General features: G+C 46.8%; 2 protein-coding genes across 3 annotated transcripts in view; one reads left to right on the top strand and one right to left on the bottom strand.

Annotated features, from left to right (window-relative positions):
* The window catches only part of LOC8027409 (solute carrier family 41 member 1), a 51,377-nt gene extending 45,079 nt beyond the window's left edge, over positions 1–6,298 (top strand). For both annotated transcript variants that reach the window (XM_029982512.4, XM_029982511.4), the window contains one exon: positions 438–6,298. In XM_029982512.4, the coding sequence (XP_029838372.3) occupies positions 438–623 (186 nt within the window). In that variant the 3' untranslated portion in view covers positions 624–6,298. The remainder of the gene's footprint in view (positions 1–437) is intronic.
* A 4,692-nt stretch (positions 6,299–10,990) lies between these two features.
* LOC8027403 (prostaglandin reductase 3) lies at positions 10,991–14,563 on the bottom strand. Its single transcript, XM_002408106.5, has one exon. The coding sequence runs from the start codon at positions 14,241–14,243 to the stop codon at positions 13,080–13,082; it is 1,164 nt and encodes a 387-aa protein (XP_002408150.3). The 5' UTR covers positions 14,244–14,563; the 3' UTR covers positions 10,991–13,079.
* Between the last annotated feature and the right edge of the window lie 2,053 nt (positions 14,564–16,616).

Raw genomic sequence — 16,616 nt, 5'->3', positions numbered from 1 at the left:
TTGCTGTGTCGCGCCTCCCTGCTCCGCAAATGCGCGGCCACCGGACGACCATCTTGTATGTACTGAAGTCGATCCTTTTAAGTGTTGCAGAGTTTGGGCTGCGGCGTGATGAAGACACGTTTTCTTGCTTGCCGTCATTTGCCGAAGGATTCTTTTTTAAAACGTTGTGTAAACGGTCGTTGTTACTTTTGAGAACGTGGAAATTTTTGCAAACAAGCAGCACTGCAGGAAAAAGGCATAACTCATCGAACATAAGTCTCACCGATGTCGCGGCGTGATCAAAGCTTCCTTGGCACGCCAAAGTGCTGCGTCTCTGTGCCTTTGCATGCTTGGATACCGATCAAGAATCGACGCCATGTAATTGGGTTTTACGAGTGCAACGTGCCTGAAGGCGACCCTAGTTAACCGCCCAACCTTGCCCCACCACCCCCGTGCAGGTGTTCCTGCTGCTGTACATTGCCCACGTGATGGTGCACTGGATGTGGACCCGACGAGTGGACCCGGACAACTCGGCCATCCCGTACTTGACCGCCCTGGGCGACCTGTTTGGCACCGCCCTGCTGGCCATCTCCTTCTTGCTGCTCAGCGCCATCGGCGACGGGGACTCCGACGTGGGTGACTGAGGCGGTTGTCCCCGCTCTGCTCTTTGATGCACACTCTCTCCCCTCCGGTCGGTGGGAGCCGTTGCAATCTGGACTTGTTGGGTCTGCAGCACATTTCGACTCGTTAGTTCGCTTTCGCTGGATGCCGTGGGACGGCGGTGCGTTTTGAAGGCACTCTCGTACAGCAAGCACCCACAGAACCAAACTGTGTACGAAAATGGGCCTCGTGAATCGGTGAATCGACAGCCGACTCGAGAACCGTGCGACTTAACAACCTTCCACGATGATCGTGAGTCGGGGAAAGGCGCTATGGTGGAGAAGCAGGACTCAATTGGCTTCCATTTGGGATGGAGCGTGACTTGTGCCCTCCGGGCAACTGGTGTGCCGCTGAAAAAATTCACCTTGTCCGGGACTAGCGGAGCATTTTACCGACTGACCTAACCAAGCTATGGTCTGTTGCAGGCTAAGAAAATTGGGACAGGCTCCTGCCACAAAGCCATCTATTCTTTTCACTTTAACAGTGGAGGGAGAGAGAAAAACCACCAATAATGACGGGCAGAGAGCTGTGTTTTGTCATGCTTTTTCCCGCAACAGACTGTAGCCGTCGATAGGGCAAACGTTGGCTCTATTGACAGCTGGGTGCTCGCCCTTGTGGTGTGTATGGTCAAGATAGGTGGCAACTGATAACACTGGTTTGCTCTGCCGACGGCTAATTCCCGGTTAGCCCAGTTGGTTGAGTGTTCCGCTAGTCTTGGAACAGTCCCGGGATTAATGCCTGGACCGGGCGGATTTTTTCAGCAGCTCGACAGCAGTTGCGTTCCATCTCAAGTCAAAGACAGTTCACTCTTTCAAAAAATTTTCAACGAAGGCATGTTCTGGCGGTTTATTTAGCGGACAACGAAAGTTTGGTCTCGTCGACGTGTGGCAACGAGCGGAAAATATGTTGCAACTTGGGAGTTTGGTTGGCATCTGCGAATAGTAAATTTTGAGTTTGAAGCAGATTATTGTTTTGGCCAGATATTTTCGAATCCAATATCGAAAGTTTCTCCAGAGCTTTCACTACTGTTGCACCATGCTTAAAACGAAAACCCAGCTGAAATCATCAACGTTATTCCCAAGCTGCCACTCGCAAATTCTCAGCTATGTTAGTTTTAATTTAATGATATTTATGGACTGTGGCCTGAGAAGGTCCTGGGCTATATTAGGATAGCGAGTAAACGATGGCTTTGACATAAAATTAAGTCTACTGAGATGGTGAGCTATACCTAATCGAGGGAATTCATAAATCTTGCTACATGCAGATAAGTCTGCTTTTCTCCGAAGCATGCAACTGCGATATTCATACTTTCTCAAATGTTGATAGTGGCGGGTTAGCCCCGTTAAGCGTGCTTCTTACCAAGCACCGGTGCACTGCGGGGAAGCAACGCACGTGGAGCTCGCTTCCTCGGGTGTTGCTTTTCTGCAGTGTGCTCGGTAAGAAGTGCACTTAACGTGGATAATTCGTCGCTATCAACGCTTCAAGAAGTATGAATATCGCAATTCCTCTCGAAGCAAATATTGAATAGCATATTATTTGAAAATAGTATTACACTAGTATATTTTCACAGCCCTAGAGTTTGGCATCCGAGTCTGAAAGCGGTGATGAGGCGAACCTACCGCATGAATGCCTCTTTTTTGAAGAGATGCTTCTAACTGCGTCAAACCAGATTAATGATTTCTTTAACTTTTTAAAGTTGTGTATTTGACTGCTGATTTACCTGGCCCATTTTACACGGGCCTTGGCACCATGCATGTGCAGTTTTTTTTATCTGGCAAGCCTCGGCTGACAAGTTTTTATTGTGTTTTAAGTTCTGCAAGGGCACCTCTGCGTTTCTCAATTGGGCTACTGATTTTGAGGTTGCGGAGTCCCTTGTTTTACCCTCGATTAGTAAGCTAGGGTCCGTTTCATTGTTGTGGCTTAATACACCTCATTTTTATACTATTTATTCACGAAATGTGGAGGTAATAACGTTTTTTTTTGGGTTAAAAAGGCTTCTTGCCCCAAATTGGAGTTGATGTGGACGTCATAGTAAGGTACCATCTGATTTGGATTAGCTTGCGAAACACTGGCAAATGAACAGGGTAAGCGCGGCAGAAAAATGCAAATGCTTCCACTAGGAACAGACAGACTGACGACTTTATACAGTGGCCCATTGCTCCTGGTTGTGTGTTTTATTTCTTGTCCTACCTCTTGTAAAATTTTCACTTCTTTTTTTTTTTTTTTTCATTTTTTATGTTGCACTGACATACAATAGTAGGCCTAAGTGAAATATGTGTGTAGACTTTTTTGAAGGCAGATTTTAAAAAATCTGACAGTGTTTGTTTCTTTTTTTTTTATGCAGCTACATATATTTTTTTGTGGAAATTGAGTACTATTTACCTATCTCAAACAATCCAGAAAGAAAACTCGGGCCTCCAAATCACGGAGGTTGCACTGCACTTTCCGCGCAGATCTTTTGTACCCCTCTAATGCTTTTTCAGCGTTGGCGGCCAGTGGATAGGTCTGCTTCTTGCGCAGGAGTTGCGGTGACGTCAGAACGACGCTGAGCTCAGATTGACTTTGATTGAAAGGATAGTGGGTAGATGCCTTTAAGGTCTTCCCACTACTTATTTCAATGAGTCAATAAGAGCTAAAGGTTCTGACATCATCGCAATCTGTGTGCAAGAAGCAGACGAACTTGCTCTCCGCACAGACCAACGCGTGAACCAGACGTCACGCTTTGCGGTGGCGCTGCTGTCGGCGCAGCACATGCGAGACATTTCATCTCACACGAATCTAGTTTCTGCACATGCGCAGTGCCCACGCCTGGTGTGGGCAAATGCAGGCTTCTTTTTAAACAGCACACTGGCATATAGGGATACAGTGAATTTGTAATCATTGTACTTGAAGGTTTGAAATGCAAGTGGCCAGGGCTCAAAACCTCTATTGTCTCGGCATAGTTTACGTTCCATTCCACGATTAATGATGCAGTACGTCTCTATTATTTCAACCGAGAAATTTTTCCGTAAAAGAGAAAGGTGGTCGGGTGCAGGGCACAAGCCCCGCGTGTGACCTCCTACCGCGATCATTTGCCATGGGTTTTCACGGCAGATGCATTGACTCAATTCAAGGCGACGCAAATGTCTTCCAGATTGTAAGGCCCCACCGGCCGGGGCACTGTTCGCAGGCATGTTTTCGTTTTCGACAGTTCTTCTTGCGACCTTGTCAGTTTCTAAGATGTATGTTCCTCGGAGAGTTGCACCTATCATGGCACCTGCCAGGGACTGCCGTGCACGGGGTCATGGTGTGGCACGGTAATTATGCGTCGACTGTGCTGGAGTGTTTTTGCAACTTTCCTTTTTGTTCGCTTTCTTTGTAGGAAAGAGTTTACTTTTTAAACCGGGATGCCGTCATGTTTTGAATTGTAAGTACCTAAGAGCACTCTGTGATCACCACCGGCGTCTCTTTGGGATGTTGATGCATGCCGGTTGGTAATGTGTGGGGGATGTTTCGATACTAATGCGTGGTTAGACCAAATAACTACAAATTCTGTCAGCTTGGTTGCTTTCTTTTGTGTTTTGTTTTAGCTGGACATTGCCTATAACCCAACTCTCGCATGATTTTATGCTTTAAATAGGGCTGCACTTTGCTGTTAGCTGCTCGGGATTTCAGCGAGCGTATTACTTGCAGTGGGATGTTTTCAAATACTATAAAATATTACTCCTGAACTTTTTTCCTTTTTTTTTATAGTTTTTTATTTTAGTTTGTAGTTCTTTGTTTCTACATTTCGTGGGTTTTAAGTGGAAAGCCATGATACTTTAAACTTCAACTCAACTCATTATTATTATTTCTTTTTTTGCATGCTTACTACTTTTTAATAACCTAATTTTTGTATGATGATAATCTTCCTACTATTTATTTTATAACATCTCAGGATTCGATGTTGCAAAAGTGTTCATACATGATGAAGAAATTAAGAAAAAAAACAGTTATTAGCTTCGGTGCCCTTTTAACCTTTGTTCAGTCATCTTTGTTTTATGATCACATGCAACTTTTTTTGCCCTCTGTACACGGATGTGTGTGCAAATTGTTTCTCCGTTTTCAGGTGTTTGAGTACTTGTTTTAAAAAGAAATGCCCAGTGCTTTACGCATACAATTTTATGGGAATGCCTCTAAACAGTGCAAAGGACACATGCAAGTTCAAGCAAGTTTCAAACTTCATTCATACTTCTAGAGCACCCTCGGTTTACGAAAATTTTATTTGCATTGTGTTTGTGGGGAATGCTGTTTAAGGTTCCAAACTCTGCTTGCACTTGCACGTCTGCCGTCACACGTGGATTCGTGGTGTTGCATGAAGCGGGGATTTCATGTTTCTTGCTGTCCCGCTGTCCGTCGTCCTCTGCATTTCCTTCCGTTGTGAAGAAAAGGTGCCGACACGTTGTGTAGAGTGCGCGCTGCCAACGGTGTTGACCTTGCAAGCACTGTGATGGTCCTCGGCAATCAAAGGAGGCCGGAACCCGGAGCACTGTGAGAGACAGCTCGAGCTCACAGCTCCGGGAAATGTGCGAACAAATTGTAGTTGCGTCGTCGTCGCCGAGGGTACTGGGGGGTTTAGGAACGGTTCAGATTCATGAAACGTACCAGTGTGCAACTGTGCAGTTAACACCAAAAACATTTTGTTTCTCATACGTTCCGCGTTCTGCAGCAAATGGAACACGTTTTGCCTCACCTTGTTTGGTGGACTGTTGCTCGCTGCTCTCGGGTTGTTTAAGGAATGTGTGCAACTGTGGCAGCGATCAGTGCTTCAGGAAAATGGCTAGAAGTCTGCATCGGGTGCACCACGGTTTTAATGCTTTTAGGCAGAGATTGAACTTTCACTACACCCATTTGTTTTGTATTATATCACTGCAGAAACAGTTATGCAGTAGTACTTTTCTTGGAAGTTCTGAATGCGACAAATACTTGTCCAAAACCTTCAAGGGCGTTTAACCGACACATTCTCCATCTCCACCGTTTATGTGGGTGGGCAGATATTCCAGCGGCTCTCGTGTGCTCATCTTCCAATAAAAATAATTAAATTTTTACTTTTTTTTTAATTTTGAGTTTAGGATTTTGGTGGGTTTTTTTTTTTTTTGTGCTAGATTTAAGTGTCTTTTCTACCTAGACTTTGCAGACCTTGCAGTTTCTGCCAACCCACCTCGCTTCCGCGACTAGTCATGCTTGCGCAATGGCGTACTCCACCGATGGGAGAGTCAAAGATATTTTTATACCACTGTTGAATCGTGTATTTTTGCATAATGCAGTACTTCGGGTTACTGAGACTGAGAACTGTTGACCGTTTGAAGAAGAACAGAGCCGGTTTTCGTGACGTCTGTTTGCTTGCTCGGCCCAGCGTCGTCCGAGCACCGAAACACTCAGCCAGAGCTCCCTTCTTACGCGCGTTTCTAAAATGATGTATGTTTGAATTGTGCTGAATACGTTTTTTTTTTCCCTCCTCTAAGCAGGAAAGGACTGTTTAGAAATTCCTTCCATTTGTATCATGTTTCAAGGTGTTCCAGATGTACCATCATGTTGTGTACTTAATGATGCAAAGTATGAACCACAAACACCATCAAGTTGGAAGTAACCAAAACTGTTTCTTTTTTTATTTGCAAATAAAAGCCAGTTGGTTTATGTCTGTACCTTGCAATTTTATGCGGAACGAGCGTGAATGGCGATAACACCATTTGGTGTCATCGGAGCACACTTCATCGGAGCACAAAAGGGGTTTTCCGTCTTGCATTAAATGAACTATAAGTTTTCTATGCTTGGTATTTTTTGGTGACACAATTTGGCATAAATTTTAAGCTGAAAGCCTTACTTTTCCTATTGTGCGAATAAGCGGCGTCATTGTGCAAGAAAGATGGCCATAAAAAATGAAAGCCATTTACAACTCCCTGTAACGCCGAATTAGAGCGCAGCTCTTGAGGAGGAGGAGGGAAGGGTACTAAGGGGAGGGTCAAGTGACCTCGGCTCGCGGGGGGGGTCACATGACCGTGGGGTGTCACGTGACCGTGGGGGGTCACGTGACGATGCCGATGACGTCATCAGTGACGACGATGCGGATGCCGGTGACGTCATCAGTGATGTCATCAGTGACGATGACGATGCTTATGCCAGTGACGTCACTGATGACGTCATCAGTGATGATGGCGATGCAGATGCCGGTGACGTCATCAGTGATGATGACAATGTGGATGCCGGTGACGTCATCAGTGATGATGACGATGCGGATGCCGGTGACGTCAACGGGGGTCACGTGACCTTGGGGAGGTCACGTGAGCCCGGGGGGGGGGGGTGGTCACGTGACCCTTGTGAGGGTAACCCTATTAACCCTTGTGAGGGTAACTCTCGTGACCCTCGTGAGGGTTACTCTCGTGACCCTCGTGAGGGTAACTCGTAACCCTCGTGAGTGTAACTCTCATAACCCTCGGGGGGTAACCCTTTTGAGGGTAACTAACCTTCGTGAGGGTTACCCTCGTAGCCCTCGTGAGGGTAACCCTCGTGAGAGCAACCCTCGTAACCCTCATGAGGGTTCCTCGCGGTTACGCCGACGGCGACGCCGCTCAGGCCGGGAACGGGCGCCTAAGAGCTGCGCTCTAAAATATGTCATCAAGCACGCGCCGCTGAATCATATGCTCAAGGACAATGCCATGCTTGAGATTGTTCTCGACTTTGACGCCTAGGCGTCGTCCTCTAGGCATCCTTGATGTCGTCCTCGTCCTCGTCCTAGACGCCATCCTTGACGTCGTTCTACAGGTTACTCTTGATGCCGTACTGGGCGTCAATCTCTAGGACGTCGTCCTAAACTTTAATGCGTGTAGAAACATTACTCTAAAACATTTCTCCCGTGGAACTATAATGCTTTGCCTTTCTATACCCGTTTTCACCTCAAGAAAAAAGCAAGTTTTGCGCTATGTTCATACGCGGCGCGAAATAGTTTTTACGAGATTTGGCTATCGGAGGAAAAACCGATGCTTTTGGCGATTGAAGCGTGTTCGTCTGGATAAGATAACGTGCATATAATCTAACATTCACCTACATATCTCTTACTTATCCACATAAAGGGGGAAATTAGTAATGATCCGCGTGGCGCCGGACTTTTTTTTACTATGGTTCTTGAGGTGAAAACGGGTATACATGTAAGCAGTCTTAAGTGTCCCCCTATAATTTTGTTGATTTTCGCGATGTAAAATAGTAGATATTAATCGGCCTTTAGTCAACATGAAAATGATACTAACACATAAATCGGCGAAAAGCAAAGTAAATAAGCTAGCATCTGTACACAGAAGCGAGCAGAAGTGCAACAGTATGAATTAAAAATGTTTCACTGGTTGCTTCAGCCTTGATGTTATTGTTATTATGACTGCCATTTACATTCTTTGAACTCTAGCTGATCAGTAAGATTTTTGGTGTTTAGTTTTACCAACTATCTGTGGAAAGCAAATTTTTGTTTTACATTTGTGGGCATTTCTTGGCTTTTACAATCGCCAAAGCTTGTGAGCTTGTGCGTAGTTGGTGACAATCCGGTGGACTACTCTGCATTTATTTTAAATGTTTTTTTTTTCTTGCATCACTCAAATTTTACATTTTTGTTTATGTCCACATTACAGCATTCATATTGGGATGGTGGACCGGTATCGGCTGGGACAATGCAGAAGTTAGCTGACTTTTGCCGCAAGAATAGACCGCACCTTGTCGCTAGATGAATACGACGTCCTCTCCCGTTTAGTGGGCTTCTTCCTGTTTATAAAAAGACAAAGCTAAGGATCTCGCAAACTGTGCAAGGTTTCACTTAAAACGCCAAGAGCTTTGCGAGGGTCAACTCGAACATGCTTTGATTTAAACAAATTTTTGCGTTTAACACTCCAGAGCAAAAATGTCCAAAAGCGTGCACCCTGGCACACATACAATACTACTGGAAACCCACAGACTACAAATTCTGTAAAGGTTTTCAATCGTGAAACTTTTCAGATGCCATTGGAAGTTCGTCAACTGTGGGTTCTCAAACTTCTTTTTTTTTCTTTCTGCTTGAGGAATACCAATCTCGGTCTCGATTGATGGCCGAGGAGTTGCCTCACGGTCTTGGCATTGGTGCTATAAAGCAGTGCAGGAGCCTGCGGACCTTGTACAGCAGTAATGACAGGGTGAGAACAGCAAGGCAGGTCTTTGGAACACCAAGCTTTCAGCACACTCCCCATAGCTTCCGCCATGTTTTGGCTGCACGTGTGCGCTCGAAGCGCATGAGACGTCAAGGCGTAGTCAAAGGTATAGAAAGCCGGTGCTGGAGGTGAGACAACCAAATCTCCCTCCCGTTCTCACCTTGTCACTTACAATAGGGGGAATTTTCTGCATGCTCAAGCTCCAATGGATGGCTCGGATCTTCTAAAACAAAATTTTGCACTGAAAGAAAGCTACTTGGAGGCAGAGACAACCGAGGAAGTTTGCAAGCTCGAGGAACCTCCTCAAGGATACGCTGGAGGACCCATTTTGACGACCCGTGGCCCTGTCGGTGGATCAGAAAGTTTGGCATCTACCGAATCCATAGATCAATAGTTTGAATACTACAATCTTTTGAACCTCGCCCTTCCTAAAAAGTTTCGCCATCCTTAGACAAGACCGATATGAGAAGGTCTGCTGTCCCGCATTCTTGCCACGTTCTCTATCTGGAAGAAGGGCAGAAAGTCGGATTCTGAACAGACAGTGCAAGGGAGGATTGCAATAGGTTACGAAGTTGAATTTGCTGGAGCTCTGGACAGGCACAGCAGCCATCCTACGCGGGACGTGGTCCGGAAGTGTCAATACACCAATGATTGGGTTACGAAGTCCGCAAAAATTTCAAGGTGTCGCAGGTAAAGGTTGCCAAGTATTTCGTATCTGAATGCTGCAGAACCGACAATATCAATGTACTATCCCAGCTAGTGCGAGGGACAACGCCGCAACGGATGGTGCAATAATATACGTACCAGTTGTGAAATGCTCCGCTAAGGTTGACGGACGCAACAAGCACACTCGTGCCACTCTTAACTTCGTGCCTTAGTCTGTTAACAAGACGGCGATCGTGCAGGCAGACATTTGTTTGTGGACTCAATATTAATTGAGAACTCTTGAGACTTTTTTATGGTTTATGGTACCTCGAAGTCCACGAATTCTTTGGAAATTTTTGTAGGCAGAGGGACCTCTACATCAAAAGTGAGGTGCGAAAGGTAGCACTATGCATTTTCTTTGAGGTGGCAATAAACATCCTCTCAGTTCATGTGAAGGCCACTACCTTCGTCGAGCAATCTTGCACAAGTAAGAGCGCTGCTTCCAATGCATTTTAGGGGCGAAGGTCTTTGGGGGCTAGCCATGTCCGTATGTCCGTCTGCCGTCGGGTGCACGTGCTCCTGCTCGTGAGCTCACATGCTCGTGTAGGGAAAAAAAAAAATGCATCTCCACATGGTGAATGATGTTGATTGGGGCGAAGCTCTTGTGGTGCTTGTCTGCGTAGATGGTGAGCCGCAGCATGCCGAGCCTTTCATTCGTTTTCATCCATGTCAGAAAGAGAATGTCTGGTATTGAACGTGGTTATATACGCATTTGAGCATTTGACTGCAGCGTGACATGGATGAAAACGAACGAAAGGCTCGGCATGCTGCGGCTCAGCATCTACGCAGACAAGCACCACCAGAGCTTCGCCCCAATCAACATCATTCACCACGTGAAGATGCGTTTTTTTTTTGTTGTTGTTTTTTGTTTTTGTTCAAAGGATTTTGGCAAGTCACGACAACAACAACTTGCATATCTATCATTTTGTTGACATAATTTCTAAGGCTGACTGGCACATCTGCATAATTGCTTTTAGAGATGCATCTTGGAACCAAGTAAATGACGACAAGATAATTTTAAGCAGTGTTTCTTCATGTTCAAATTTCCTGTATGAATATTTAGAGTGAAAAGTTGGATTGCCTCAAGGGGTGCTTGGAGTCTCCACTGTAGATGAGCAATTTGGCCAGGGCAGTATGGTCGCGCATCTTATGTCTCCAACACATGTCATGCAGTATTGCTTACACAAATGAACAGCCAGTACGAGTACCACTCCGATCAAAACGGGCAGGGGCGGGGACCAAGCCCAGGATCCCCGATATCTGCACTTCAAAGGTCCTAGATTTTTTTACAGGATTACAACCTACAACCAAGAAAAAATATTTGCAAATAAAATTCTTAATTAAAAAAAATTAGGGTCAATCAAATGTAGTGTTTCAGTTTTATGACCACCAAAAAATATTGAAAGCATGTTGGTTAAAAGAAACCTTGGATGCAGAGTTGTGGCGAGTGAAGCCCAAGCAACTTCCGGAACCTTTTGCCACATTCCTCTGGCTTTATTTTCCTTTTTAATCTGACAGCATTAACTGGTCCTATGGAGCCAAGCTGGCATTGTTTGTAGCAGAGAAACGGCACCTAAATTCCCATTGGCTGCTACGCATCGTGTGGCTCCATAGCAACGGTGTCGTCATTGCTAAGGAGCCAGCCGAACTGCTGGCAGTGCAATGGGAGGGGTTGGTCACAGGCATGCACTGGCCTGACATTAGGCCTATCGTTATGCTTTGAGGTCTAATGTCGTCAAGCAGTACATGCAGCTGTTCGACGCCAGGGGGAGACGCAGGTATGCACTGGCCGGATGTTAGGCCTAGCATTGCGCTTTCAGGTACAACTTCGTTAACTGGTACCCGCAGCTAGGGCGATGATGAGAGGACACACAATTTTAGTAAGTGCCGCGCCGAGCTTTACACTCCCATCAGTGCTTTAACCAGCAGCGCAGCAGTCGCTAGCGGGCCAGGGCTGTCTGCGCGGTGCACTGCTGCACTTCCTGCCAGCGCTGTAGCCGCTTCTTCTCTCGGCGCCGAGAATGCTTTCGCATTCACAAGTCATAAGAAGTGCTTAGGTATCCTCAGAATTTTTTTTCAAGCAAATATACGACACTGTAACAAACGAATAATTAACAATACATGGATTCCCAAGTTCGGAACCTGAAAGTGAAACCTTGAAATTTTCTCAATTGACCCTACAACTGTACTCCGTGTCACTAGTTATGTGCAGTGCAAGTGAAGGCAACGCCAGGCGAAAAGAGAAAGGGCGAGTACTAGGAAGGCGAGACAGAAGAAGAGGACAGTGGAGTGCGAGGGGAGAAAGGAAGAGCAGGTTTCTCCTTGTCTCCAGCCTTCCTAGTGTTTGCCCTTTCTCCCCTTGCCTAGCGCTGCCTTCACCTATACTGCATGCAGCTAGTGACCGAGCACGTCACGAGCCATGCATTGATGCATAGCTCCGAGCTCCACACAGCCTAGCATGTACATATCCGAGTCGCTTTTTGCAACAATAACAAGAAAGTGGAAAGCTCCTCGACTATCCCCCAAAAAAGTTGAGTCATCCTTGAGAACAAGAAGTTTGAAGGGGTGCTTTATGAAGAAATACCATTTTGATTCTCCCCAGTGTTACGTTCACATGCACACTGGGAACGAGATCTGGACTAGAGAAAAGGAGGTAGACAAAATCCGTTTGGTGTAAATATAGCTTTCAAGTGTGGTGAGGCAACTGTGTTTGTTTGAAATCGGCAAGGCAGTCGGCCCCAAATGGTGTCTGGCATTGCTGCCGTAGATGAGAAATTGAGCCTTTACAGTATGATTGCTAGCCTGGGGTCATTAAAACGCACTACGCAGCAGCGATACACAACTGCTTTCCGTATTTAACCAGATCGAAATGGGCAGGGATTAAGCCCAGGATCCCTGGGTTGTGCGGTGCAAGCCATTGTTCCACGTGCTCAGAGCTATAATCATGAGTAATGGAAACGTCCTTAAATTTTATAGGCCTCTTTCAAGCGCCCGTGCGACGGGGGCATAAATTGTACTTAAATCTTTCAGCAAACACCAGATGCAGCGGCAGTCGCTGCATCTGGTGTTTGCCATAACTGCGGTGCCTGGAACGTGACTCCGACCGGTGTGCGTTTACTACGTCCTCATTTGTGGTCTCTCAATTTCTACCTGACGACATAACGCTTGTGTCACATAGTTGCCCGCTGAAATCCTGGCGGTAGGCAGCAGTGAAGGTGAAAACGACTGGTGCCTTTTCCGCTGCAGGTAACTATCCAGATTGACAGTCCACGGAAGCTTCAGCAGCCAGATGTCGCTGCGATGACGGCAACACTTGAGGTCGTTCGTCTCTTTTGTCAGTACTTCTACGACCGACCAACTGCCAGGATCGCGACGGCACGGCACTCCGGTCCCTGTGAAATTTGTTGCTACCTCGGGACTACTTTCGATGCACAGTTTGATTTAGGATGAAAAGAGACTGGTTGAAGTTCCAGACATTTTACCGCAGCAGTTAGATTCCCAAAATGGAGTCCTTGGGTGATGCGGAACCGCCATCTGCCAATCATGCCCGGGCTAGGAGTCGTGCACTTTGACGACGACCTTACCGACGCTCTTCCCTGAGTGAAGGTACTCCACGCCTCGAAAGCAGCCGTCCAAACCCAGCAGCTCGCCGCCTTCGGCGTTGGCTCCAAGGTCCACCTTGGGCACCAGCCTGCCCTCCTGAAGCATCTGTGTGAGCTTGGCCACGTACTGGGGTATCAGGTGAGCATAGTCCGACAGCAGAAAGCCGCTCACACTGGTCGAACGACTCAGCAGCTTGTAAGGGAGGTCGTGGAGATCCACGTCCGGGAAGGGCTTGTCGCTGTTCTGGTACCCCGAGATGGCGCCTATCACCACAAGCCTCCCCCTTCTGGCCAGCCGCTTGAGGAGGGTGTCGAAAGTCTTGCCTCCTACAGTCTCCCAGACCACGTCCACTCCCCTGGGGTAGGCCTTCTGCAGCTCGGTGCTGAGGTCCTGCGTCTTGTAGTTGATGACCTTGTCGCAGCCGATGCTCTTAAGGTAGACCTCCTTGTCGGGCGAGGAGCACGTGCCTATCACGTGACACTTGGCCGCCTTGGCCCACTGCACGGCCAGATGACCTAAGCCCCCGGCGGCTGCGGTGACGAGGACCGTTTCACCTTCCTTGATCCTGCCCTGCTGGTCCAGTCCCATCGCTGCGGTGAGTCCGCTCACGAGAAGCGGGATGACCTCGGGCACCGCTGCTGGGATCGGGAACGCCTTTGTGGCTTCGGTGAGCTGGTACTCGGCGAAGGCACCGAACTCCGGAAAGTTGAGGGTGGCCACGGCGTCGCCCACCTTTAGGTGTCCCACGCCGGCGCCGACGGCCACCACTTCGGCGACGGACTCGAAGCCGATGTCGAAGGGTGGCTTGGTGGTCCCGCCGTACCGGGCCGCGGTGGCGTTGATGTCAGACGCGTTCACGCCCGCGTACTTGGTCTTCAGAAAAACTTCGTTGGCATTCAGCGAGGCGGGTGCGGGCACCGTGACGACAGATACCGCTTCCCTGAAGTTCGGCGACGTCTTCGTACAGACTAGTTTTTTGTACTCCTTGGGCAAACTCATCGCAGCCGCTGAGGAGTGCAGTGGCGATGCTTTTGGTCTGGCTTCGGGGGCCGCACCGCGACAGCTTGGCTGTCGAAGCGCTAGTAGTCTGACTGACACATATCGCGCAAACATGATAGAGCTCAAACGTTTATAAAGAAAAGCAACAACAACAGATCACAGAATCCCACCAGACCAAACGCCGTAAACAACGCTCACCGCACCTGACGGTATCTTATCGTTCGAATGCAGGCGTCCGAGACCTGTGAGACTGTCTTTTGGCTGACCTAAATGCCGCCGTGCTCGAAGATCGGTCGTGTTTACGAAATGGTTTGATGATATCTTGTTTGATTTTGGATCTCTGGAGGAAAACGGTTATCGCTGCCCGTAGCAGGACAACGTGGGAGAACGTAGTTTGGTGGTTCAAGCAAATGCCGCCAGAGGTCGAGACACGACACACCTAATGAAAACCCAACGAAGTCAGGAGAGGCACCCAGGGTTAAAAAGAGGAGAAAACATAAGAACAGGTATAAAAAAACAGCACAATCAGACATTGGATATATTAACATGCAGGGTGGTAGAAATAGGTTAAAATGGGAAGAGGTAGAGGAGCAACTAAGAAAGGAGGATTTAATGGTGTATGGGTTTGTGGAAACACATCTCAGAGACATGGAGCAGCCACCTTGCAACCCTGACTATGTGTGGGAAGAATGCAACAGAATGGAGGGAACGAGGAAGGGAGGTGGAATTGGAGCATTTATTAAGAAGAATATGAACTTTCAACGGATCAGAAAGGATTGCGCCGAACATTTGTGGCTGAAAGGAAAAGTCGCTGGGGAATCAACAGTCCTTGGAGTGGTTTACTTATGGACAGGGACAGGTGCTAAAGAGGAAAACGGAAAAATGATTGATTGCATATCAAGAGACATTAGTGAACTAGGGGAAGGCTCCGAAATAATTATTATGGGAGACATGAATGCCCATATTGAGGGTCTGGATGGGTATACGGACTCAACTGGAAGCATATTACTAGAACTGGTGGAAAAACATGACTTAGTTTTATGTAATACCAGTCAGAAGTGTGACGGGCACATAACTTGGGAAACTGGCAATCTGCATTCAACTATAGATTACGTACTCATGTCACACAAAATATATGGTAAGTTACAAGTAATGAAAATAGATGAAGAAGGTTCCAAAAGTCTTGGTAGGGATCACAAACGTATTAAGCTGAATTTTGCCAGAGAAGTAAATCCTGAAACTAGACAACATAATTCAAAGCAAACTTTCTGCAGCGACAAAGAGTTGGAAATAGTTGTTGAAAGAATAGAGGCAGCAGTTTCAGGGCACCGGCATACAGATTGGACCTATGAGAGCCTAACTAGGCTTTTTGCTCTAGAACTAGACAAAGTTGAGTCAACGAAAGGGGAAGCAAGGACATAGACCAAAAAGCTGGTGGGACAAAGAAGTGAAGCAAGCGATACAAAAACGTCAGGAAGCCTCTAAAAAACACAGGTATTCCAAGCGTAGTGGGGAGTCCGAAACAGAAGTAAAAAGAAAATGGGACAATTTTATAACATGTCGCCGAGAGGCATCCAGTTTGATCAATGCGAAAATTCAGAGAAAGGGTGAGGAATGGATGAGTAATGTAAGTAAGAAAGATAGAAACGCTGCCAAGAAGTTTTGGGAGCACTTGAACTCACTCGGTGAAACAACGCAAGCTAGACAGAGGTTCATACTCTCGCATCAGGGAGATCAATTAGAGGGAGATGATGCGATACAATATATAGGAGCAGTGATGGAGGAGAAATTTCGGGAACGGTTACATGTGGAAGATAGGAGAACCGAAGGAAGTAGCAGTCCAGTTTGTGACATCGCGGATTTTGGACAAAGAGAATGGGAAAAGGCGGAACGAAGAGTCCCTAGTGGCACGTCGACAGGCACAGATGGTATCCCTATCAAGCTGGTGAAGAATTTGGGTCCTAAATCTAAGGCAAAACTAAGGGAGGTAGTGAGTACCATGATAACAAAAGGAAATATTCCAGATGAATGGAGGCTTAGTAGGATGAGTATGATATATAAGGGAAAGGGAGATAAGTCTGATATTAGGAATTATCGTCCTATAACCGTGACACCGGTTATTTACAGGTTGGTAATGCAGATTATAAAGAACAGACTGGAGGAATGGGTAGATTGCGAGGGCATACTGGGCGAATTACAGAACGGGTTTCGAAAACAAAGAAGGTTGGAGGACAATTTATTTTCTCTAACACAGTGTATAGAAATAGCGCAAAAAGAAAACAGACAGCTCTGGCTGGCATTTCTGGATATCAAGGGTGCCTATGACAATGTGAACCAAAGAAACCTGTGGGACATAATGGAGAACTTAAACCTAGATGAAGGACTAACAGCACTATTAAAGGGGTACTCCACCGATTTTTCGAGCTACCTCAACTGACTATACTTTCTGACTCCCCGGCCTTTACTCTCTCCGGTATGCTATTTAGA

This window comes from Ixodes scapularis, unplaced genomic scaffold, assembly GCF_016920785.2.
Source record: "Ixodes scapularis isolate PalLabHiFi unplaced genomic scaffold, ASM1692078v2 PGA_scaffold2__306_contigs__length_199485367, whole genome shotgun sequence".
Classification (NCBI taxonomy): domain Eukaryota; kingdom Metazoa; phylum Arthropoda; class Arachnida; order Ixodida; family Ixodidae; genus Ixodes; species Ixodes scapularis.
Note: the sequence above shows the minus strand (reverse complement) of the source record. Positions and strands in the feature narration are given on the sequence as shown.

What these genes read in the sequence shown, in the direction of transcription:
- LOC8027403 (XM_002408106.5), bottom strand. Translation starts at nt 14,243, where the DNA reads ATGTTTGCGCGATATGTGTCAGTCAGACTACTAGCGCTTCGACAGCCA.